We start from the raw sequence: 27,489 nt of genomic DNA, 5'->3' as shown, positions 1-27,489 counted from the left end.
TAAATACACTGCTTACTTGTGCCCTGCACAAGAGAAAACGAGATGCCATTTAATGCAATAAAGGTGTTGCAATGAAGGATTCTCTGCTGCCTGTGTCACAACACATGGCACACTGCCCACGTGCAACCATGTAGTCTGGGAAGGAAGTCCGACAACGTCTCCATTAGCCAGCACATGGTGAGTCACCATTCTGAACTGCTTCTGTGGTGTAATGAAGGGTTCTGATTAGAATTGTCCCACTTTCCACACATAAATTACATACTTTCTCATGTGCTGGCTCACCCATGGAACACTTCTATTCAGCGAAGGCAACGCTAATTATCATCTTACTGCCTAGTTGCTCTCCATAATGAGCAGTAAGGTAGCTCCAGCACACACAAATAAATGACAGTGCAGGATAATCTACTCAATTGCGTTTATGATCATGTTACAGTTTGTTGAATTGTTAATGAGCATTTTGTTTGTGTTTATGGGCGCGCAATGGTTCTCTTGGTCTAACTGGGTAGACTTAAGGTGGCCATACACGTTACAGTTGCGTTTGTTTTCACTACAATCATAAAGAGCTGAATCGTCAGATATACAGGTAGAAAGTATCAGATACTATCTATATCTGACAATTCAGCAGTAACCATTTGCTGATATTTGGGTCCCCCCAAAAAATGTTCCTTCTTGGAAATCAAATAGACTACAATATCTTTGCTGATTTTGGTCGCCTTGTCTTCCACCATACAAGCACTGAATATCGTACTAAACCATTAGGCCTAGCCTGGAACGGTAAGTTATATATTTTACCTCTTGGGCTTGATATCTGACCTGCAAGTGCTTTCTGTACAACACACCCTGCCATTTGTTGCCCACCCTTAAACATAAATGCTGAAGTGCCGCCATCCAAAGCCGGACAGGAGTGGTTTGAAGGGAAGCGGAGAAAGTGATTTTGGAGAAGTAGTGCTCTGCCACACCTAACCTGTGATCTGCACCCTCATTTAAGGTGGACATACATGCACATATCTTATCGTATCAAACTTTGTTTTGTACAATATTCGGAGCATGTATGGCGGAAGATGAGCCTAGCTTACCCCCTAAAAGGGGTACAGTTATCCAAATTGCAAACAGGATTGTCTCTGGAAACTATGTGTATGGTACAGGTGTGTAAAGGGCAATTTCTTTATCTTTTCAAGTTATTGTCATTTTGATACATGTACTGGGGAATATTATTTACAGCAGGGCAATATTCTGAATGTGATCAGTACAGGTATAACAAAACTTTATTTGCATTTTTTTGTCTGAGGGACAATGGCCGCAGTTTGAATGAAAGAAAACACATAGTACTGGGTGGTTTTTCATCAGTAGCATTTGATTTCCTGTAGGGGATGGAGCGGGCATCCAGGTGCTTCCTGTTCAAGTGCTGATGCTTTTGATGAGGTTTGTTGTATGTGAGGTTTTGCAGGACAGGCTTCATCTGTTCTTCTTTATTTGTACAGCACGAAAGTATCCCACAGTGGTTTATAGAGTTTGTACATCATTCACATCAGTCCCTGTCCCAGTGGAGTTTACAATATAAGGGCACAATCAGGCCATATAATCCTTGTGTATGGTTCTGGAGTACCCGGAAAAAAACAACGCAAACATTGGGAGAAAATACCAACTTCTTGCAGATACTGCCCTGGCTGGAATCAAACCTAGAATGCCAGTGCTGCATGGTAACTGCAGTAACCACTGTGCTACCTACATCTATATTTGCAAGCACACAGTTTGCCCCAAGTGTAGTGTGGTTAGGATAGTGAAAGCAAACATCTGACTGGTGGCTTAAATTTCCTGAAATCAGTAGTTATAATGTAACTGAATTAACTACTTTACTGGAGCATTTATAGGTTATAATATCTGGATATTTGAGTAAGATCTGGGGTGGCACTCCACCGTGTCTGAACTGGCGACTGGGTGGGATGATTTGACAGTTGTTTGTATCTCCAACCGCCAGTGTCGGTGATGGGGAAACGGCACCAGCAGCAGTGGGTATTAGCTAGGGAGTAGGGGTGCAAACAGGGGGATGGGTTGTGGGGTACAAGTGGCCTGGGGCGCTTTGGGAAGAAATCCGACCCTGCCTATTCATTGAATACTACTGGATGTGACCTTTGGTCAATCTCTGTGTTTGTCAAAGAGAATCTCTTCCCTAAAAGACAGACAAATTGCCAGACATCCATGTTTTAAAGGGGTGGTTCACATTTAAGTTAACTTTTACAGAATGGCTAATTTTAAGAAACTCTTTAAAGGAACAGTTCAGTGTGAAAATAAAAACTGTGTAAATAGATAGGCTGTGCAAAAATGTTTCTAATATAGTTAGGCAAAAATGTAATGTATAAAGGCTGGAGTGACTGGATGTCTAACATAATAGCCAGAACACTACTTCCTGCTTTTCAGCTCTATAACTCTGAGTTAGTCAGCGACTTGAAGGGGGGCCACATGGTACATATCTGTTCAGTGAGTTTGCAATTGACCCTCAGCATTCAGCTCAGATTCAAAAGCAACAGATATGACCCATGTGCCCCCCCCCTCAAGTCACTGATTGGTTACTGCCTGGTAACCAGTCAGTTTAAACCAAGAGCTGAAAAGTAGGAAGTCGTGTTCTGGCTATTATGCTACATATCCAGTTACTCCAGCCTTTATATGTTACATTTTTGGCTAACTAACTATATTAGAAACATTTTTTATTTTGCACGGTCTATCTATTTACCCAGTTTTTATTTTTACACTGAACAATTCCTTTAATTGTTCTTCATTATTTATTTTTTTTATAGTTTTTTTAATTATTTGCCTTCTGACTCTTTCCAGCTTTCAAATGGGGGCCACTGACCCCATCTAAAAACAAATGGCCTGTAAGGCTACACATTTATTGTTATTGCTACGTTTTATTACTCATCTTTCTATTCAGGCCTCTCCCATTCATATTCCAGTCTCTTATTGAAATCACTGCATGGTTGCTAGGGGAATTTGGCCCTAGCAACAACAATTGCTGCTGAATAAAAAGCTAAATAACTCAAAAACCACAACTTATTTAAAATGAAAACCAAATACCAATTGTCTCAGAATATCACTCTCTACATCAGGGGTGTCCAAACTTTTTTCACCAAGGGCCATATGCGGTAAAATACACAAACAGCAGGGTTTTGAGGTGAAATGCTCAGCCTTGGAACTGATGACGTACATCCTCAGACTCTCACTGACACTGCTGATGTAAGCTTTCCAGACAAATACAATTTCACCATTAAGGGCTCATGGAAACACTGAAGTGAAATATACATAACAAGCTGTCTTTATACACTTTACAGTCAACCCCATCCTCCCACACCCGGTCCATATGGTTCCGCCTCTCCACGAAAATGCGCCAGTGACAATAAACTGCATGTCACGCTGGGGACCAATCACAGAGCAGGGTGCCACCTGCCAGCCACCCTTAGTTTGAGCGACAACTATCTCCACCAATCCGAATGCTCCAAAGCAATGTTTGCCACACCCTTTCATTGTCACACCCAATCACATTGTATGACTCCTTGGCGGCTTCCTTCCAGAAGCTGACGGGCTGGCACTATCAGCTTCTGCGCATGGGCAGCCCAGGCAGAATGAGTAGTCACGTGGTAGTGATACGTAGGCGGGAATTAGGATGGTGGGGGTAGGTAGTGAGTGGAGATGTGCTGCGGGCCAATTAAAAATAGATATCGGGCCGCATTTGGCCCGCGGGCTGTAGTTTGGACACCCCTGCTCTACATTATACTAAAAGTTACCTCCAAAGTGAACAACCCTTTTAAGTGAAACGGGGGAAAGAATGAGATTATTCCATTACATTGCCGAGGAGATGCCTGCTAGGAAATCCATATCTCTCTAGCTATATACCAATTAAACGTTTAACTTTTCCCTTTTGCTGGCCAGTTGATTGGTTTCTATAAGTGATAAGATCTGTAACAAACTTTGCACCTTTTATTACATTTGGTGATGAGTCCTGAGGCTCAATGGAGCGCTTGGAAGTGTTGCTGGTATAGCATAGTATAAACGTTTGACATAGTATCCAGGTGAGTACATTGGGAGGCACATTTATCAAGGGTCGAATTTCGAATTCATGTGAGTTTTTTTTTTAAACTCCCTTAAATTTGAATGAATTTGAAATTAGACTTGGGGAGATTTATTAAAAAAAGAGAATTTGTAAAAGTCGGGACGAATTTAAACGAACCGAAAACTTTAATAGATTTAGATCAAACTAGATCGGAGAAAAAAACTCAAATATCAGAAAGGCTACAAGCAACTCCAAAGTGACACGTGGACCTCTCCCATTGACTTGAACAGTAATTCAGCAGGTTTTAGGTGGTGTATAGTCGAATTCGAATATATATGTGAGCGTAAACATAAGTCTGTAAAAGTATGTGTGTGTGTGTGTGTACATATATATAATATACAAAAGCCATGAATATCTTGTAAATGATATCCTTATAAACGGTGAGTTCTGATGTCATCAGTTATAAACGGTGAGTAGTGATGTCATTTCTGTCACATGACTCACTGAAACTTGTGTATTATAATAAATAAAGTACCCCCAGTTGCAAAATATGAGGATATTAGAAGTTACCTCGGAGTTCCATGACCTGTATAAAAACACTCGGCCTTCAGCCTCGTGTTTTATGTGGTCATGAAACTCCTCGGTAACTTATAATATCCTTATATTTTACATGAGGGGGTACTTTATTCACTATATATTGTGCTTTAGCCAGTGCACAGATCTCTATGGGATAATATTTAATTTAATGAATGAGACTTAATCCTAATTAGTCATTCACATTCCGCTCTGTGGTAGGGTGGGATGGATGCTCGCTGTCCGAGATGAAGGCCGGCTATTAGATGATTGCAGTACTCCAGACAGAATATATATTGTTATTGCTAATGGCATGCTGACAACAGTAAATTAATGTACAGTGTAAATAAGCCGCCTGAAATAAGATAGACTGCACATTTGTCAGATTAAGTTGTTTTTTCAAGTATGAAGTTGTTTTGCATGCACAGCAGGGTAACATTCATTAGAATAACAGGAGAGAGAGAAGAAAAGTTCATTTCGGCAGAGCAAACAAACTCTTAGGGCAAGGTCAGACGTGGCATTTTTAGGTTCCGTTTTTAAAAAAGAACAGCCAGGCGTAAATACGTTACTGAAACCACATGCGACCGTCAACATGCGTTTTTCAGCACGTAAGATTCTTTCCCCAACATGCACTTCTCATTGATCTCATTGAATTTGGACGCCATATTTAAAATGAAAGGGTGGTTTCAAACGTGCAGATCCAATAGAGTCTATTGATTCTGCAGTTTCCCTACGTATTGGCGTTTCTGATAAAAAACGCCAATACTGGCGTCCTGTGGCGGATTTCAGCTTGCAAGCGCCCTGTGTGAATTGCCATAGTGCGTTTTCCATTAGTTTCAGTGGTAATGCAGTTTATACGTATTTGCGGCTGGCTGTTCTTTTTTAAAAACGCAACGTAAAAACGCTGCAAAAACGCCACGTTACGAGTCACAGGGTTAACTCACCAAGTATAGGAGGAGGTTCAGGTGCACTGCCATGAACCTTCAGCTAAGGGAGCGGATCCAAACCGTAATGCAGTTGAGCAGGCACTCAAAGGACCATTCCTCCACACACACGTAATAAAAATCAGAAAATGTATTTGGTTCTAGTTAGGCATTGCCTTACACGTTTAGTATCTCAGCAGATACTTAATCATAGGCTATGATTAAGTATCTACTGAGATACGAAATGTGTAAGGCAATGCCTAAATAACATCAAAATAAATGTACTTGATTTTTATTACGTATGTGTGGAGGAATGGTCCTTTGAGTGCCTGCTCAACTGCATTACGGCCTAGTTAGTATTACAATACAACATTAATAAAATCTGCCTCCATTCCTTGCCTTTATAGCATCTATATGTGAATGAGATTGCCTCCTCTGCAGTTTTGGCCCTAGTGGGGGCCCTTATGAACTTTCTTTTCCTGTGGGTTGTTCATAAAGCAAACCTGGATGAACTGTTGAGAGTTTTTAACTGGTTTGTAGTAAAATATTTAATAAAGGAAGCAGTATATGATCCTTCGAAAATCAATAGGTTAAATCTGCGCTCAGTCCAAGGGTGATACGGAAATACAAGCTGCACCTACGTTCGGTAAATGGATCCACTTATCCACGTGTCAATAAGTTCAAAGGGGTTGAAAGGTGCGCTGGAAATAAAATGGAGGTTCCTATAGGAAGAGAAGACAAAGCCTCTATGGTGTAATATCCTTTGTACACAGAGCTGCTATTTTACATCCGGTCTACTCACACTTGAGAAGAGTTCAAGTCGAAAACAGAAAGATTGGACGCGTCTATTAACAGTCCGTCACGTGCCTGTTGAATGAAAGTGCAGGATATTGTAGTACCGTCACTTTTCGCTTCGGAGATTAGCCGATATTTCGCTTACCTAGTGCCGATGTAAGGCTGGCGTATAGATCAGTGTCGGTGCGGTCGCTGCCAGTAACGTTTCCTTCAAAGCCGTTTTTTTCAAAGCTGTTTTACTTGCGCATCTGATTGCGCTGACATGGATGCGGTCTTTTCTTTCAGATAGCAGTCGGTTGTTTCTTCGAGCTCTCAATGTCTGCGTTCTCTCCCTCGTGGTCTGAGATCGTGTGTAGGCACGATTCTGCGATGTCCTCAGCTTCCCCACATTATTGTTCAACTCATAGGACACTTAGAAAGGAATATTCAGGGCACGTATTTGCCTTAATAGAAATTCAATTTATTCCAATAAAATACTTGTTATACAGTGAAAGGCCCAACGCATTTCGTATCAATTGATACTTCCTCAGGGGCTAAAATGAGTATATGATCCTTGCCTTGCAGCTGCATTTTATATGGTATGGAGAGAGGAAATTTGATATTTAAATAAGGAAGGTTGTAAAATAACATGCAGAAAAATGTACTTTAGGAATGAGGTTTCTCAGGCCAAACTACCTTATTGAGCATGCCTTTTGAACTCTGACATTTCTTATAATGGTGTTATAAAGGTGTTTTCCTGGATTGTTATGTAATTTTGATCTTCATACCTCAAGTCTACTAAAAAAATAATTAAATAAATAAACCCAATAGGCCTGTTTTACCCCAATAAGGATTAATAATAGCTTTGTTTTGATCAACTACAATGTACTGTTTTATTATTATTATAGAGAATAAGGAAATCGTTTTTAAAAATGTAGATAATTTGGATAAAATGGAGTCTATCTTCCTGTAATTTGGAGCTTTCTGGATAATGGGTTTCCAGATAACGGATCCCATACCTGTACTGTTTAGTTTTACCTTTATAGGGTAACAATTATTTTTGATATCCTGTTTTTTTTCCCCAACAAGATTGGCAGAATTGTGAGTCTGCTAAGGAAACCCTTGCTTTGTACTGTCTGCGATAGACACGTCTTGACATTTACTGCAGCTTCTTATACCACGTCATTTGGTGACGAGACTAACCAAGGGTGACATATTGTTTCTCAGTTTCTGTGTAGTACAGTGATATGTTAACCACCAGCTAAAACTGCATTCCCTCGTGGTTTTTATGAAGAGGAATTAAAGTGGCAGAATTAAAGAAACAGTAACACCAAAAATGTAAGTGTTTTAAAGTAATTAACATATAATATACTGTAAGCATGCACTGTTAAAATGGTGTGTTTGCTTCAGAAAGACTATTATAGTTTATATAACAAGCTGCTGTGTAGCCATGGGAGCAGCCATTTAAGATGGAGAAAAGGCACATGTTACATTGCACATAACAGATAAGCTCTGTATAATACAATGGTGTTTTATCTGTTATGTGCTATGTAACCTGTGTCTTTTCTCTTTTTTTCCAGCTTGAATGGCTGCCCCCATGACTACACAGTAGCTTGTTATATATACTATAGTAGTCTTTCTGAAGCAAACACACGGCTTTTACCAGTGCATGTTAACAGTACCTTATATTTTAATTACTTTGCTATACTTTCAGTGTTTGGTGTTACTGTTTCTTTAAAAACAGAGTCTGTGTGGATAGGTGTAACTAAAAAGTGAACTACCCCTTTTATGTGAATGTATCTGGTGTCTTTTTTTTTTTTTTTTTTTTTTTTTTTGGAAAGCTCTGAATAATACTAAAAAGGCAATAAACCCTTCAATCGGAATTTCAGCAATTTGCTTCCATTTATTTTTGCTCCACTGTTTTGAAGTAAATTTTTAGCCAGTCACTATTTGTTTTTCACTGTAGATGAAGGTTTCTGTGTGAGAGACAGAAACATTGAGAAACCTTTCTCTATCTATCTATCTATCTATCTATCTATCTATCTATCTATCTATCTATCTATCTCTGTCTCTATCATATATCTATCTATCTATCTATCTATCTATCTCTGTCTCTATCATCTATCTATCTCTGTCTCTATCATCTATCTATCTCTGTCTCTATCATCTATCTATCTCTGTCTCTATCTGTCTATCTGTCTATCTGTCTATATCATCTATCGGTCTCTATCATCTATCTGTCTCTATCATCTGTCTGTCTCTATCTGTCTGTCTGTCTACTATCTATCATCTATCTCTCTCTTTGTCTATCATCTATCTGTCTCTATCATCTATCTTTCTCTATCATCTATATCTCTCTATCTCTCTGTCATCTATCTATCTATAATAACTTATGCAATATAAGTGAAACTCATCATTCTCTGATTTTTTTGTCATTTGTAGGAATTTGAATCGCTCTTGTTTCCTTTCAATGCTTTTGTGTGTGTGTACCTATTTCATTTTAAAATAAATGGAACACAAAGATAAAGCTAAGGGGAAAGACTAAAAGATAATTCTAATAATCCAGGGTACAGATACTAAGTATACCGGCAATGTGTTTTTTGGAAACTACAGTTCTGACATGGTCCACAAGAGGGCACTTATTATGTTGCAATGCTCATCTTCAAAGCTGTTGTCTGGTGTCAATTTTCATATTTTCTGTAAAAAGCGTTTCTGTAGATGTCAAGGGGCTGGAGTGTAATGTTTAAGTAGCAGATTTAGCGAGAGCCATATGGCTGAAAAGAAACCGTTATTCCAGGTGCAATTGAGCTCTCTGGAGAACACCATATGGCATGGCAACAACATGCCCATATATCTGTGGGTACTTGTATTTATGTATATCCGAATATCTTCCAATTTGTGCATGCTGTAAGACTTGCCTTCACATATGCTATTTACTGTGTATTCTGTATAACTCCAGCTACAGACCCGCTGGAAAACTAAAGCTGCTGTTTGCCGTGGACACACAGAACTGCACTGTATGGCAAACACATATGGATAATGTGGTCCTTACACTTTTCCATCACACAAGAGAAGGTGCTACGAGTAATTAGTGTAGCTAATTCACCATGTTGAAACAGTGGTCCAGGTACATCAGCCCCAGACCCTCCACTTGGGAAGCAGAAACCCATCAGCAATATTATCAAAAAAGGGGGACCTCCAGGCACTCCAGGAAATCCACAGGGCCACAAGTATATCGTAAATATAAGGTCTATTTTAAATTAATGAAAAAAGTAAACCTCTCCATTGCTTCTACGTGTTTCATGCCCTGTAGACACTCCGTAATGGACTTACGTGCCCATAGCTTATTGGGAGAAATGCATGTGGAAACGTCAACCCTATTGTCAGGTCCTCGCAGACTTTATGGGTGTCTGGATTTAGAGGACTCTTTGGAGGACAGGCGGGAACTATCAGCAGTTTAGTGGCATAGTATTCAAAGGATTCAATATGCTCTTAATCAAGATTTAGGCAATGTCCAGGTCAAGCAGAATTCAGGATGGTCAGGAAAATCCAAACTTCCCAAATGTAGTACGATTAAAGGAGAAGGAAAGGCATGTTATACTTGGGGATGCCAACCGTTAGGCCCCCCCAAGTGATTGTATTTACTTACCTAGCACCTTGGGCTGGTGCTCCTATCAGCAGAAAACTGCACCGGCCTGGGGTTATTCCAGTGAGCACCACGGAGCGATCAGCTTCTGACTTCTTCTTTCTTCTCGCGGCTGTGCAAATGCAGTAGAGCAAAACGCCAAGCTTTAATGAAAAAGCAGATATTTCATTCTACCAGTCTGCCCCGGGAAATTTGAAGAAAGAAGAAGCAGGAAGATCATCACTCCGTGGAGCACAGGTCCAGGGTGTCAGGTAAGTAGATACAATCATTGTCATCCAAAAGATAAATGGTTAGCATAAACACTCCAATTATGAAAGACTCGCCAAGTAGAGGGATGTTCCAGGTGCTCCAGTCCCAGGCTCTCAGTTCAAAGAAGCGGACACAAACCGTATAGCAACAAAAAAAGGAGGGTGTAGGGTACACTGGAGGCCAGACCAAGTGAGGCCAAAAAATTTAAAAAAGGAGAAAACGTTATTGAACAATCATATCAAGTCTTACGCGTTTTGTGTCTAGGTGACACTTAATCATAAGCCTATGGTTAAGTGTCATGTAGACACGAAATGCATAAGGCTTGAGATGATTGTTCAATAGAGTATTCTCCTTTTTTAACTTTTTGGTCTGACTTTGTTTGGCCTCCAGTTTGCCCTTTTACAACCCTGCCCTGACCGGCTCACCCAACACCTACAGTATGTATTCCATGATCACATTTCTTGATAATGCTGAAGGGGATATAAAGTATAGGGTGCTCAGGCCTGATCAACTGGTCTGTGATGGTTGCTGGGCTCATCACTATGTGCTCTCATGAGCCTGCAGAAGGGATGACACATCTGTACAGCTTTCATTTGGCTCATCTTTTGTTCCTTATTCCCCCCATTGTTGTGGAAGAGCTGATATGTGAGTCATCTGGGATTTGACTACAGTGTGATGCAAATGAATCCTTCCCACACACCGATAGATTGTTCTGCGGAGTGATGAAATGGAAGCTTCTGTCCATCACTTCATTTTGACACTTTTCATTTCTTCTAAAACACTAAACACTTCAGTTATAAAAGGTTTTGCAGCTGCCATATGTTTGCCAGAGCTGGTGTTTCAGCAACATTAACCTTGAGGTAGAAATGAGCTTCTTGTGAAGTCTTTATCATTAATCACTTGTGTCCCCCAGCCCTCCATTTGGACAGAAATACTTTTTTTTTTAGCCAAGGAATAAATTGTCCTAGCAGGTTTACACGAGTTTCTGGGTATGGTCCCATCTCTTGACCCTGTTGAACTGATTTTGACTCATCATTGGGGTATATAAATGAAGCACAACCCAGAATTGGACCTAATGTTTTGTTTAATATAGTGAAAATTTCCCCAACAGTACCCCTCAACAGATTATGTTGATTGAAGCAACATTGTAGGATATTTATTCATTCTGAACTGAGAAAGCCAGTCGAATGACTTGTGAAACGTCTTCAAGAAAAACACAGCAAGTTCAGTTTATTTGACTTATTTCTACAGATATTATTTTGTGGTATTTTGGAACCATATACCTGGGTGCCCTGAGTATAAGCATAAGAAACCTGCCCAAATAATCCACTACTTTTCGCAAAATTATCTTATTTAAAAAATATTCTAGCTGTTCTACCGATGTAACCCAGCAGCAGTAGAAATCTGTGTTTCTAAGAGTTCAGTCGCCATGTTCTTGTAGCCTGTACTTAAAGGGATAGTGATGCCAGTTTTTACTGCTTTGAAAAAATTCTACAGTGCCATCCTTATCACCTGATAGGTACTCCCATTGGGAATAACAAGCAGAAGTCCCACTTATGATACTCCTTAGAGTAGACACTGTGGCTTCCATAGCACTGAAAATGTATTCCTTTGACATTCACATGCATATTAAATACTTTACAAAAGTTGCGTGGTAAAAAATGCAATTCCTGCCCCAGATGCAAACAAATAAAGCAGGTTGCATTCTCCTGCTTCTAGTTGTTTTCTAGCTCCAACAGCTCCCTTGTATTAAAAGGGATAGTGATTAGGGATGCACTAATGGATTCCTGGATTCGGACAAATCCAAGCCTTTCTCAGCAGGATTCGGCTGAATCCAAGTCCCTGTCCGAACCAATCTTAACACTAGAGTATGCAGTACAGTTTTGGGCTCCAGTCCTTAAGAGGGGTATACATGAGCTGGAGAGAGTGCTGAGACTAAGTGCAACCAAACTGGTTAGAGGGATGGAAGACTTCAATGATGAGCGTAGACTTTCAAGGATGGGGTTGTTTTCTCTGGAAAAAGGGCGCTTGCGAGGGGACATGATTACACTTTACAAGTACATTAGAGGACAGTATAGACAAATAGCAGGGGACCTTTTTACCCATAAAGTGGATCACCGTACTAGAGGCCACCCCTTCAGACTAGAGGAAAAGAACAGTGATCCCCAACCAGTGGCTTGTAAGCAACATGTTGTTCTCTGAGGCTTTGAATGTTGCTCCCAGTGACCTCAAAGCAGGTGCTTATTTTTGAATTGGAGGCAAGTTTTAGTTGTCTAAAAAACAGATGTTGTGCCAAACAACCTCCTGTAGTCTGTCAGTACACATAGGAGCTACCAGTAGCCAATCGCAGCCCATATTTGGCATCCTCAGGAACTTTTTGCATGTTTATGATGCTCTCCAACTTTTTATGTACATTTGAATGTGGCTCACTAGTTGAAAAGGTTGGGGGACCTTCAACTTGTGAAGAAACGCCAAAAATTCTTACATATATGAGCTGGCATAAACCATAGTACGAAAAAGCGGTCCATTCTTTTTTTTAAAAAGCTTCCAACACCCTTTAACGTAGTGTAAATTAAGCCTGACGCATTTCTGGCCTACCTTTGTCACTTAGTTGCAGTCTTTCTTTTAGCCTTATGAACAAGGAAGACAGCCCCTCTGAATATTAATTTACATATGCATGTTAGGGTACAGATTAAGTTCAACAATGTGTCTGAATCCCAAATTAGGGGATTCGCTGTATCCCTAAAACATATTCCAGGTTTTAATAGGAGTTTGGCATTATACCACTACTAACCTGCCATTGCTATTTTCTTATTTTATATGTGCCCCGTGCCTTCTTGCAACCCCGTGGTGGACAGCACCCATACAAAAGGAAATCGGAATGCATTAACATTTGTGAGGTGGAGGTTGCAGTGAATTTAGCTATTGGCTATAGCCGATATGAATAATTCCTTGTAACAAGAAAAAAGGGTATTATTGGGCCAATAATCTTCAAGGAACATGGCAGTAAAAGCCAGTTTCTACTGTCATAAACAAAAATGTGTTCTATTAAGAAATAAAAAAAATAAAGATATAACACAGAGTTACACAGGCACAGAATGTCTCCTGTTTCTGTACTGAAATGATTCTGGGTCCCTGCCCAGTAGGACATTGTATCCAGTATTGCTCCAGGCAGTGTGGGACATAAAGTGATTTGCTTATGTTCCTATGTCGTTGAATGTGGGAGTGCAATCCGGCTTTCCTTCCTCTGAATTTGAAGAGCTGGATCCATCCATGCCTTCTAATTTTCTTCGTAATAGTGCTAAAATAAGATTTCCTTCTAATATATTGGATGATATATTCCTCCTGCTAAATGTTCTAAGGATTAATGGCACACAGCAGGAGGGTCCAGCAGGAGGCTTTGAGGCCGGAAGGAACTTGTATAACCTGCACTACAGTGCTCAGACTCCAGTTTTAATTAAATACAGCCTTCAAGTGTGGTTTAACAGAAAACAGGCCAGCTTGGAAAAGCATACCATGCCTGAAGAAGAGACCTAAGCCGATCCGAAAACTTGCATTCGATAATTGACTAAGTTAGCCAATAAAAGGTATCATTTAATCTACATTTTCCTGTTTGGAGTAATGGCTTACGCATGAAACTACTGATCTAGAAGACCAGATATAGGTGGCTAACTATGTGCATCAGGGAAATCATAAGCATGAACTTTGGGTGCTTGTTCAGTCACACTACAAAGTGCCCAACAGTAGGTGCTCTTGTGATATTGGACACTTTGCAATCTTGGACTATTATGGGTGATATTGTTTGACCCAAATACATTGTTTCTAGGTAAGAATTCAAGTATTCAAGAATGCCTTGAATACTTACAAGGGGTAAGAGGCTGGGAGGCTGGGCAGCTTCATTCATTACTGCCGCTCTACCAGGATAGGGGCCCACTCCTGGCACTCTACTGACACTAGGGTTGCCACCCGGCTGGTATTTTACCGGCCTAACACCTGCCGTGGCCGGTTTTACAGGGTAGACGACAGAGCAGGTATGTGCCCAGCGCCCCCCCAGCTTTGCGCCCTAGGCACGTGCCTACTCTGCCTACCCCTAGTTCCGGCCCTGCTTGGCCTGCCCCCCATTCCGCTCAAAACGTACCTTTTCTCAGCCTTCTAGCCATCGCGCACCGTTGCTCCACTCCCTTACACATCATGACCAGCCCCTTTTACATCACAGCCCACCCCTTTTATATCACTTTTTTTCTCGCTACCACCACCAGCCGGTGGAAATTTTATGAAAAGGTGGCAACCCTAACTGACACATGAAACATTATTTAGCATATGAGTATTTATATTCCATATTATTGGTTTTCAAAAAAAATAAAGTAATCAGTCTGCAAGACTAACCGTGTTGTTCAGTGAATGATTTGGATGGAGAATGGGGGAGTGGGTGGAATAAGGTGTGGCTGAGACTTGGAGTATTTTGTGGACCTCCTTTATGTTGATATTTGTATTGGGGGCATACCACTTTGATGACATCTCGTCTTGTACTGTTAGGCACATTAGCTGACCCTGCTGCTCCTACACCTATGCTACTTGACAGGTCTGGGCTGTGAGTAAAATGAGCATAATTTATGAAAAATGTGAAATATCCTGACTCGGCCCATTTCTTTTTTTATTTTTGCATGAGAAAATGCAATTATAGACAACTATCCAATTTGCATGAATTAAAATATTTATGTAATCACCGAATCCGTTGTTTGGGATTCGGCCAAATCCTTGGTGAAAGATTAACCCGAATACCGAACCGAATCCTAATTTGAATATGCAAATTAGGGGCAGGAAAGGAAAAAGTGGAAAACATTCTCATTTTGTGACGAAAAGTCATGTGATTTCCCTACCTGTCCCTAATTTACATATGCAAATTCGGATTCGGTCTGGCCAGGCACAAGGATTCGGCTGTTTCCGAATCCTGCTGAAAAAGACCAAATCCCGAAGCAAATCCTGGATTCGGTGCATCCCTAAAAATATTATCTGTGGTTTTAAAGTTTATTATATAATATTATGCAAAACACTTCTATTCATATTTTGTAAACACAATAGAACCCCCATTTTTTGTTTTTCAGGGGACCAGAAAAAAATGTAAAAACCAGAAAAAAATGTAAAATGTAAAATTCTGGGCACAAAAAAACAATATAAAACTAGGGAAAATTAAAATCAGGGCATATACATGTGGGGTTTCACTGTAGCCTTACAGACCGGACTTGCATATATGACAGGACAGATTTGGAACCCAAATATCATGTCCTTGGGGTTTTAGCAGTGAAGATGTCCTGATAAAATGTCATGTCTGCTATTGATTGTTTAACTCTGTTCTGCATCCAGTTGTCAAATGATCCTTTAGTTCCTTACTCCACAGCCTTATGTGCAGTTGCTAGGGAGTCAACCCTAATGTATTCCCATGTACAACATGGATCTGTAGCAGCAACAACAGTTAAATAAATTTGCCTTAGCTTGATTATGTGCAGTACCAGGCTGCAAGAATGTTCTTTTCTCTCCAGAAGAATGGCTGTTACTGTTACCCAGGAAACGGTGCAAGGGTTAAACCTGTTAATAATTACCATCTGCCATGTCTAAATAATGTTTTACATATTATATTTCCAACAGTGGTTGAGCTACAGTGTGACATCTGCAAATTGTAGTGCATTATATAAAGATATACATTTTTTTTTTGTATTCATTATCCAGAAACCCATTATCCAGAAAGTTCCGAATTATAACCGAATTACGGAATGGCTGTCTCCATTTTATCCAAATAATCCAAATTTTTAAAAATGATTTAATTTTTCTCTGTAATAATAAAACAGTAGCTGGTACTTGATCCCAACTAAGAAATAATTAATCCTTATTGGAAGCAAAACCAGCCTATTGGGTTTATTTAATGTTTACAGGATTTTTTAGTGGATTTAAGGTATAAAGATCCAAATTACAGAAAGAATGTTTATCAGGAAAACCCCAGGTCCCAAGCATTCTGGATAACAATGTACTGTATTTAGAGAAGGTTCCTTTTGGTGGTGATATACAGGTACTGGACCTATCATCTGGAATCATCGGGACCTGGGGCTTTCCTGATAACGGGTCTTTCTGTAATTTGGACCTTCACACCTTAGGACTACTAGAAAGTCATGTAAACATTAAATAAACCCAATAGGCTGGTTTTACTTCCAATAAGGATTAGTTATAGCTTAGTTGGGATCAAGTACAAGCAACTGTTTTCTTACTAAAGAGAAAAAGGAAATAATTTTTAAAGTTTTGGATTATTTGATTATAATGGAGTCTATGGGAGACGGCCTTTCCGTAATTCGGAACTTTCTGGATAACGGGATTCCGGATAATGGGTCCCATACCTGTATTGCTTCGCAATGTTACATGCCTGTCAGTTCTAGCATGATAGGGTCTCTGGAAGAATATGTTCCCGGCTTGTATATATTATGCCTCATTTTATTCCTTTTAGCCAAATAACACTAAGATTTGGGAACAGAACACTTCTCTGACCTATTTATTCCCATTTTTATTCCAGACCATTCACTGTGTGTGCTAGAGAGACGCATCATAGAAATATAGCACTAGGCTTTTATTTGTCAGCCAAGCAAACCATAAAGAAGATTTCAGCACAATATACTTATATACAATATACCGAAGACAAATGGGGGAAAGGTACTGCAAATAAACCTAGTGAACTAAATATTACCTATAGCAGGGAGTTAAAACATGTGGAGTGCGCGCAAGTTTCCTTTTAACTTATAAATGGGGTTGTAATGGAAAAAGGCAGTACATGTATGGGATCCACTATCCGGAAACCCATTATCCAGAAAGCTCAGAAATACTGAATGGTTATCTGCCATAGAGAATTCAATTTTATCCATATACTCCAAATTTTTAAAAATGATTTCCTTTTTCTCTGTAATAATAAAAAAATACAGTTTACTTGATCCCAACAAAGATATAATTAATCCTTATTGGAAGCAAAACCAGCCTATTTGGTTTATTTATTATTTACATGATTTTCTAGTAGACTTAAGGTATGAAGATCCAAATTACAGAAAGATCCCTAGTCCGGAAACCCATTACCCAGAAAGCTCAGAATTATGGAATGGCTGTCTGCCATAGATTAAATTGTATCCATATAATCCAAATTTTTAAAAATGATTTCCTTTTTCTCTGTAATAATAAAACAATACCTTTTACTTGATCCCAACTAAGATATAATTAATCCTTATTGAAAGCAAAACCAGCTTATTGGGTTTATTTAATATTTGTTGTTGTTCTAATAAGGCACCAAGCTACTTGTAATGTAGCTTGGTGCCTTATTAGTGATAGTGATGTGCATGTTGGGTTTTTTTCTGACCCGCACAATATCCGCCGTCCCACCACCACAACTTCTGGGTTCCTTTTATAGACCGGCGCCGCCAATGACATCACAAAAAGAGCGGGAGAGCAGGCGCGCGGCTATAAAACCAGAAGTCGGATGCAGTGGGAGGTCGGCCCGAACCCAACCAACCCACGGGTCCTGCAGGTATCGGCTGGCTCGCACATCTCTAACCAGTGAGACTGCTGCAACTAGATAATTAAATTTGTATCAGTAACAATTGGGCTGAATAGGATTATACCTTTTAATTAGTCACTAAGTACCCACGTGATTTAATAATAGGTGCTGAATCTTGATCTTTATGTAAGAGTTGATCCAATAAGTGGATTTCACATCATGCTGACCCGCACAGGGGACTATTAAATTCCTAAATTTCATTGCATGCCAAGTGTTGCCCCTGGTTATAATCGCCCTGTGAAAAGATTTCTAATCAGTCAGCACAATTAACCTAATAGATTCCTATTAGGTTAATTGTGCTGACTGATTAGAGCTTTTTTATTTATCATATTCCATGTGTATATATATGTGTGTGGTTAGTAGGGATGCACCGAATCCACTATTTGGGATTCGTGCGAATCCCTGAATCCTTCATAAGGGTAGGACTACACGGACGTTTTCAGCACGATCCGAAGCGATGCGACAAAAGGCATGCAATGGAAATAAGGTAAGTGAATGCATTTTCGGATGAAGTCGCAGCGTTGATCCGGCGCGTCACGTCGGATCGCACCGAAAACGTCCGTGTAGTCCTACCCTAAAAGATTTGGCCGAATACCGAATCGGGAAAAGGGGAAAACATTTACTTCCTTGTTTTGTGACAAAGTTAAATGATTTCCTTTACCATCCCTAATTTGCATATGCAAATAAGGATTTGGATTTGGTTCACCAGGTACAAAGATTTAGCCGAATCTGAATCCGGCTGAATCCTGGCCGAATCACGAACTGAATCCTGGCGGTCACTTGTGTGGTTGGTTTGAGTGTAAGATATAATGGGAGAGCGCTGTATGAGAATATGATACAGGAAGCTATATTCAGAATTGCTTGGGATTATTGCATTTATTGCATTATATCTTTTATCCTATATGCTTTGAAATAAAAAATGCATGATCCATTAATTCAACAGTCATTTAAGAGAAGCAGTTGTGGGCTTGATAAACATGAGCCCAGAGATGCAGGTTCTGCAGCTCTTCTGAATGAAATGTATTTTTGCATTTTTTTTATAAAGAGCTTAATTTTCTGAACAAATAATGAAATCAGTATTTTTATGGTAACTGTATTTTAAAAATTCAGGCCAAGGGTTTTCAGTGTAAATTATCCAACGATTCCAGAACGCCATGCTGTCATTTCATTTAATTGGGTACTAATTAAACTTCACAGTTAAGAGCAATTGCCCTTCAGCCATGTGCAGTCTAACTGGCACTGCAATCAGCACAAACGTGGTGAGATGTTTTAAAGGGATGTGTCTGAAGTAGAAATTATTTGCATTAGGTCTCTTACACACAGGCGGTTTTACCTGCGCTCCCCTGCATTGCAATTTCTTCTGTTCAGCTGCAGGGGAGCGCAGGAGTACATTCAGGTTGAGACGCAGCATGTTGCATTTCACCTGCATTCGGCGCATACATGCATCTGTGTGAGTACAGCCCCCTTCATAATAATTGAGTGTGTCTACTCCTCTGCTCCCCTGAGGCTGAAAGGAAGAAAGCGCAGAAAGGAACGACCGTGTGTAAGAGCCCTTAAGGTGGCCATACACGGGCCGATAAAAGCTGCCGACAGACCGAGTCAGCAGCTTATTGGTCCGTGTATGGGGCCCTCGGACGGGCTTCCCCGATCGATATCTGGCCGAAATTCGGCCAGATGTAGATTGGACGGGACTAATTCCGTTGGATCGCGCCCGCATTTGTTCGTTGATGTGATCCGACCGCCCATTACCCATCGTTAGGATCCGGGCCCTAGGGCCCACGATTGGATCAGCCCGATATTGCCGGTGGGCATATTGGGGAGAGATCCGCTCGTTTGGCGACATCACACATAGATGGTCATACATTTCTGTAGTCTTTTATGTGACCATAAAACTGTTGAACAGTTTTATGGTCAAAATTTATTAGTACAAGTATGGGACCAGTTCACCAGAATGCTCGGTGCCTGCGGTTTTCCAGATAACAGATCTTTCTGTAATTTGGATCTTCATGCCAACTAGAAAATCGTATAAACACTAAATAAATCCAATAGGCTGGTTTTACTTCCAATAAGAATTTATTATATTTTAGTTTGGATCAAGTACAGGTATGGGACCTGTTATCCAGAATGCTCGAGACCTGGGGTTTTCCGGATAACGGATCTTTCCGTAATTTGGGTCTTCATGCCTTAAGTCTTCTAGAAATTCATTTAAACATTAAATAAACCCAATAGGCTGATTTTGCTTCCAATAAGGATTAATTATATCTTAGTTGGGATCAAGTACAAGGTACTGTTTTATTATTACAGAGAAAAAGGAAATCATTTGTAAAAATTTGGATTATTTGGATTAAATGGAGTCTATGGGAGACAGCCATTCCGTAATTCGGAGCATTCTGGATATCGGGTTTCCGGATAAGGGATCCTATACCTGTACAAGTAACTGTTTTATTATTACAGAGAAAAAAATTTGGATTATTTGTAGTGATACACTGAATCCAGGATTCGGTTTGGGATTCGGCCAAGATTTGGCCTTCTTCAGCAGGATTCAGCTAAATCCAAGTGCCTGGCTGAACCAAATACAAAAAATACCATGGCTTTTCGTCACACAAGCAAGAAACAGAAAAAAAATTAGCCAGAGACAGCGCTGGAGCTGGATAATTTTTTCCATTTAATGGATCCCATACCTGTATTATACCTATTTGTGTATATTATTAGAAAAGTTGCCATATTGTAAAAATAACCAGTAGTGGCCAAATTATCATTAAAAAGTACTCTCTTCTCTTAGTTTAGCAGAAACTAAAATGAGATTGGCATCTTATGGAACAAAACCATTTTAGATTGCTGCAGTCCTTTTTAGGGAGAACTGTAATGATCCATGAGCAGTTTTTTCCAGCCACTGCTTCCCATGGGGTAAATGGGAAATAGCAGGTCATACATCTGTTTTGGCTAGTTTGTTGGGAAAATTAATTTTTACTGAATTGTCCCCACATAAGATTTCATTGATAGGGTCTCAGACCTGTGATCTGGTGACTGAGAATTTACTATTTAAAGGGGTGGACATTAATTTACCCTGGCCAATATGCAGCTGACTTGGACAAGAACTGCAAAGTTAGCAGCCAGTGTCCAGCTGTTTGCGGGCACTTTATGCCATTCAGTATTTCCATTAAGTGGATATTTCTTGAAAACAATGCAGTCAGCATTACTGAGCAATACTTACTTTAATTAAATTGTGTTTGCAATAAAGAAACTGCCATTTCTCATTAACCCTCTCTCAGAATAGGCCATCGGTTTTATTATACTATGTAAATTTAAGAGTAGAATTTCTTGCAGTTGTTAGTTCTAGAACAGGGATGTGTGTTGGCGGTGGTAGCCCAACAACGGAATAAGAGTTGCAGGTAAAGCCCCTTGCCTTAAGAACTTAGACACAAGATAAGAGACCATTGATAGAACAGTCAGATTGGCAACTGCAGATGTTTGGTATTTAGGGGCTTGGGAAGGTATGACAGGTCAAAATTGAGATGTTGGTGTTACTGGGAATGTTGACAAGTATGTCCATGCAGTGATAAAGTAATAATGCTTTTTATCTCATAATTCAAAATAATGTATTGGACTGGCCCACCGGGATACCAGGAAAACTCCCAGTGGGCCCAGGTGTCAAGTGGGCCTCTTACTTTTAACCATTTGGCCTATTTCATGGTCATTCCCTTTTTCTTTATGGGAACAAAGAGGTTTAATAATGGAAGAATAGAATCTAGTATGTAGAGAAAAGAGATTAGGAGAATAAAGAGTTTGAATGAGGAGAGGAGGTATAATATTTTGGAAAGTTTGCCCTCAGCCTAAGGTTTTCTAGTGGGGCCTTGGCATCCCAGTCCAACACTGGGCATATAGAACAGGTATGGGACCTGTTATCCAGAATGGACCTGGGGTTTTCGGGATAACGGATCTTTCTGTAATTTGGATCTTGATACCTTACGTTTACTAAAAATAATCTAAACATTAAATAAACCCAATAGGCTGGCTTTGTTTTCAATAGGGATTAATTATATCTTCGATTGGATCAAGTACAAGGTACTGTTTTATTATTACATAGAAAAAGGAAATCATTTCCTTAATTCAGAGCTTTCTGGATAACGGGTTTCCGGATAATGGATCCCATACCTGCAGAAAAATCGTCAGGTGGGTAGCTCCGTGATATTGACATAGACATTGCTATGTGTTTAGTAAGCGGAGAGATTTGCAATAGAGGGCATGCCTAATCTCTGCCTCTGTGTTGCATCTTGATTAGGGACATAGCTCTTTGTTCTGCGGTTTCCCAGACCGGAGGTTGAACACAAAGGATATGAAGCCAGAGAAATGTGAGCTGCTCTGGGGCACAACTAACCCTTCATGTTTTCACAATCTTGTTTCTGTGTGAATTCTGCTCTCTTTCCAACTCCAGGACTGGGTATCATGGCTGCTGTGCGGATTCTAGGCGAAGTGGGAGCCCTGTACGTTTGTAGGGTATCAGTAGAGAGAACGGAGTTGATGATGAGCTCCTGAGGCCTAAAGTTTAATGAGGAATAAAACCCACTGTTATAAATTACCTTCACGTATGCACCCTATGCTTACACATTATAGATGGCTAGGGAACAGTGGGATACCTGTGATCGTATTTATGGATTTTAAAATTTTTATATCACTTTCATCAGTGATCTCTATTATGTAGTTATAATAGTTCCCTGCAGGGGTGTAACTACAGAAGAAGCAGACCCTGCAGCTGCGGGGGGCACCAGGAGATAGAAGGGGTCCATGAGGCCCTAATTCTTATACAATTTCTTATACAGAGGTCAACATCTGGACATTTTGGGGGCCTTAAAAAGAATTTGCTGTGGGGCCCAGTAATTTCTAGTTATGCCACTGGTTCCCTGAATTAGTCCTGAAAACAAACAGGGGCAGGTTTACTCACATTCAAATCTTTGTTTTTTTAACCCCCCTGTGAATTTGTATATAAGTGGCCGTTTTTCACAAGTGCCACCATGTGTATGTGCGAGCGTATGTATGAATGCGTTTCCAACAGACGTTGGCTGTTCCAGCGCTCATAAAGGAACTGTACGAATTTACGTGTGTTGCATTGGTGGCTCATTTATAACTCCCTCCTTATTTATACAGTTACCAGCGTATTTACAAGCCGTAACAAATTTTGCAGATGTTCGGCCGGCAGTTCTTTACAAACTGACATTGTGGTTATCTCTTGTTTGGCGTCAGCTGGCAATAAAATTGACTGAAATCAGCAGCGGGAATGACAGAGGTGCTGTACGGATTTCATCAGCCATAAATGTGCAAATTCCTTTTCAGCAGGAGCAGTGCCTGTGATCTCTGTGGGCAGGTGGAACCTCTCAGATAAGCCTTGTGCTGCCACAGAGACCCTTTCTTGTAACCGTCCTTTCATCAAAGGCTTCCCTGCAGATACAGGGGAACAGCGGAGTTGCTGTGTGTGGACCTGACATGCACATTAATGCAGTTGCTGCCCTCAGTCAGGCACTGGCAGACCTCGGCGAGCAGAATCATCATTTAAATAAGTGGGAAAGAGCTGGAGACGAGGGAGGTGGGGATTTGGTCCTCAGCAGGTGCCTGGAGGGAGCACATCCTCTGTGGTGAGGACACAACTAATTACCATCTGCATCCGAAGGGGATACCATCCGCCCATCTGTCAATTTCAGGACAGAGATTCCCTTCAATCCACCCCCTTCTCCCCCTCTACCTAGCCCAGCCTCCCTCCTCTCCATCCTCTATCAGTTCTGACTGTAAACACACAGACAACTTGAGGGACACAAAGCATCAGCCTACTGCTCTGTTCTCTGTGAGCGAGAGGCAATCTGTATGCAGCAGCTCCACTACGCTTTACACGTTCCCTTTATAGGACCCTCCTTACTTCTCTCTTCTCTGCCTGAAGCTTTCATCTCTTTCCCTCTCTTGCCCTCTTTTGATTTGGCCTAACTGCTGCCCTCCCCTCGACATTTGGGTTCTGCACCTTCATTTGTGCACAAGGAATGAAACATTCACTTTCTCAGCTACCTGCAGTATTGGCCTGATCGTCCTTTTCACAGGGAAATGCAGGTGAGGATCTGAAGGAGCAGCTCTCAATCAAACACCATGGAACCCGTCAGCCACCAAGACATGCCACGTCTCTCCTGGATAGATACCCTGTACAGCAGTAAGTGCCACCTCGGGGCTTTAGTCATTTCTCTGGGAGCCATAAGGATGTCATTATACAATATAATGAGGGAAGTCTCTTTTTTTTTTTTTTTGTATCCATATTCCTAGAGACGGAATGTTAGGGGAAATGGTGGAACCAACTGTATAGCATCAATATTTTATGCTGCCAGGACTTGAAATGTACTGCGGCTCATTTTGCTGTCAGTCGAGAAGTGTCACAAATCAGGGGGCAAAAGTCTACGTTTCACAAATCAGGGGACAAAAGTCTACATTAGTCCCTGACTACCAGATAATTCCAGCTCCGGAAAGAAATGTGCATTGGGGAAATGTCTTTAAGAGTGCCCTTTTAACTATGTACATGTACATGCTTTTGAGTGTGTTTGGAATATAAATGTGTGTGGAAATACACAATAGAATTATTGCTTACCTGTGTGCGATAAATGATACAGCGGTTAAACAATCTTCTTCTGTATTGCTTCAGCGAGCCGTCTGCTGCAATATAGATACAGGTATCGGATCCATTATCTGGAAATCCGGAAAGCTCCAAATTACAGAAAGGCCATAGACTCCATTTTAATCAAATAATCCAAATCTTTAAAAATGATTTCCCTTTTTCTCTGTAATAATAAAACAGTAGCTGCCAACTAAGATATAATTAATCCTTATTGGAAGCAAAACCAGCTCATTTGGGTTTTATTTAATGTTTACATTATTTTGTAGTAGACTTAAAGTGTGAAGATGCGAATTACAGAAAGATCCATTATCCGGAAAACCCCAGACCCCGTGTATTCTGTATAAAAGGTCCCATACTTGTACAGGTATGGGACCTGTTATCCAGGATGCTCGGGACCTGGGGTTTTCCGGATAATGGATCTTTCTGTAATTTGGGTCTTCATGCCTTAAGTCTAGTAGAAATTCATTTAAACATAATAGACTGGTTTTGCTTCCAATAAAGATTCATTATATCTTAGTTTGGATCAAGTACAAGCTACTGTTTTATTATTACAGAGAAAAAGGAAATAATTTTTAAAAATTTGGATTATTTGGATAAAATGGAGTCTATGGGAGACAGCCATTCCGTAATTTGGAGCTTTCTGGATATCGGGTTTCCGGATAAGGGATCCTATACCTGTAATAAAAATATGACAAAATAAGCATGGAAAACTAGATTTTGTTTTTCTATTAAGCTTTCATTTTTGAATGTATTTGCTAGCTTCAGACTGCAATGCCGATTTTACAATTTTTTTTGATAAACAGTTGCTGGTGAATGTATATGTGTCCCATATTCTTGAGTACAAAAGGACAGCCTCGCACCTGTTGGAAGTACATGTTGTGTGATATTAAATGGCACCAGATCAGCCATTCTGTGCCATCCCAGGAACCGTTAGTCGTTCCTAGAAACTTTGTGTGATTTAGAACAGCTGACGTGGTGGCTCAGGCATGCGTGGATTAATTACTCCAAAGAGCACACGTCCTCCTATCTGCTTAACCACACAGCAGTATTCAATGGAAGAATATCATTATTCGAAATCCATAGAATCAAAATTCCATGGTTGCGGTTGCATTCTACGGATATTTCTGTGATTTTGTCTTTAGAAGCCCTGCTGGTGGAGTATACCTGCAGTGCCGCATAGCAGCCTTCAGATCTGTATACACTGTGCTATATTTATACACATATCAAGAATTATAGATTTATTTTGCAGAGTATGTAGTGGCTAAATAATGCACTTGGTGCTATGAGTAGTAAGTTTGCATTCAGCGTCTGCCTGTGTCCTTAATTCATAGAAACCCGCAAACAGGCTCACGTTTAATAAAAGAAAATAAAAAAAAATATATATATTTTTTTTATTCCATCATATTTAGCCTCTGTTATTGTTTTTCATGATCCTTTGTTGTACTAAATGCATTCTGAGTTGGCCACGGTCCTCTGCTTTTAAAATGCTTCCAGCGTTTTACTTTCGCATGTGTGATCCTTTCACATCTCTTACTCCGCACTCAATTTCTCCCAGCTGGAGCTGGCATCGCCAGGCAAATTAGTCTGGCATAGGAGCGATCAGCTGTGAGCTCTGTCTGGATATGTCTATCCCTGTGGCTTTCATCCTGTCATCTCTCGGAGGGTCTCGAGGGGTCCTTTATATCAAGCAGGTTGTCTCGGTTTAGATCAGTGAATTTAGGCAGAAATGCTATTCATAGTGTGTTTTCCATGTTGCATGGAAGCTCATATTTAATGTAAAATGTGACCCAAGAAATAATGAAACCTCTCGGAAGAACTGTAGTTGTGCTGTCTAGCCTTTCAGTGACTTTGTCTTTATTAAGTTGTTTTAGCCAGATACCCATTATCCAGAAAGATCCGAATTTCAGAAAGGCCGTCTCCCATAGACTCCATTCTATGCAAATAATCCAAATATTTAAAAATTATTTCCTTTTCCTCTGTAAGAATAGAACGGTACCTTGTACATGATACAAACTAAGATATACTTATTCATAATTGGAAGCAAAACCACCCTATTGGTTTTTTTTAATGTTCACATGATTTTCTAGTAAACTTAAGGTATGGGATCGTTATCCGGAAACCTGTCATTCAGAAAGATCCGAATTACAGAAAGGCCGTCTCTCATACTCCATTTTATCCAAATAATTAAAGATGATTTCTTTTTCCTCTGTAAGAATAGAACAGTATGATATACTTAATCCTAATTGGAAGCAGAACCAGCCTATTGGTTTTTTTTTAATGTTCACATGATTTTCTAGTAAACTTAAGGTAGGAAGATCCAAATTATGGAAAGATCCGTTATCCGGAAACCCCCGGGTCCTGAGCATTCTGGATAACAGGTCCCATACCTGTATGCTAGAAATGGACACAAGATTGTGCAACCTCCATCCATCCATTCTTCCATCTGCTGCCCACCTACAACTCACAGCCTCCCTTATAAATCTCTGTTAATGTGGTTATTTTATCAATACATGATGATGCAAGGTGGAGCATTGCTCTTGTAACACTAGATTGGTCCAATGTTCTACGGATCCATTTCTTCCATACAGCTTGCTCTAGAGGTGACATTCTTTATAGGCTTTCCAAGGGCTGAACCCAAGTAGCTATTAACATAGTGATGTTGTTATATTTCTCCATGGAGGATTCTTTTTTTAAGGCAATCAATACAGTCTATATATAAATAGAAAAGATATACGTGCATAGAAGAATATTCCTATTACTGCAATAATTTACTTCATATTCAGGAGGAAATTAAAACAAGGTTATAACTCCTTAAAGGGATAATGTCATGGGAAAACCTTTTTTTTTCAAAATTAATCCGTTAATAGTGCTGGTCCAGCAGAATTCTGCACTGAAATCCATTTCTCAAAAGAGCAAACAGATTTTTTTATATTCAATTCTGAAATCTGACATGGGGCTAGACATACTGTCAATTTCCCAGCTGCCCCAAGTCATGTGACTAATGGTATTTAATGGTGCAGGTATGGGACCTGTTATCCAGGTAACGGA

The 27,489-nt window shown here is 40.1% G+C and overlaps 1 protein-coding gene across 2 annotated transcripts in view; it reads left to right on the top strand.

The window, feature by feature from the left end:
• abr.L (ABR, RhoGEF and GTPase activating protein L homeolog) overlaps window positions 1-27,489 on the top strand; it is a 262,424-nt gene that overhangs the window by 15,971 nt on the left and 218,964 nt on the right. The window contains 1 exon segment of one of the 2 annotated variants that reach the window (NM_001086740.1): window positions 23,604-23,985. The exons of the other annotated variant lie outside the window; for it this stretch is intronic. Coding sequence (NP_001080209.1) covers window positions 23,925-23,985 — 61 coding nt within the window. The 5' untranslated portion in view covers window positions 23,604-23,924. 2 annotated transcript variants of the gene reach the window in all.

This window comes from Xenopus laevis, chromosome 2L (assembly GCF_017654675.1).
Source record: "Xenopus laevis strain J_2021 chromosome 2L, Xenopus_laevis_v10.1, whole genome shotgun sequence".
Taxonomy (NCBI): Eukaryota; Metazoa; Chordata; class Amphibia; order Anura; family Pipidae; genus Xenopus; species Xenopus laevis.
Note: the sequence above shows the minus strand (reverse complement) of the source record. Positions and strands in the feature narration are given on the sequence as shown.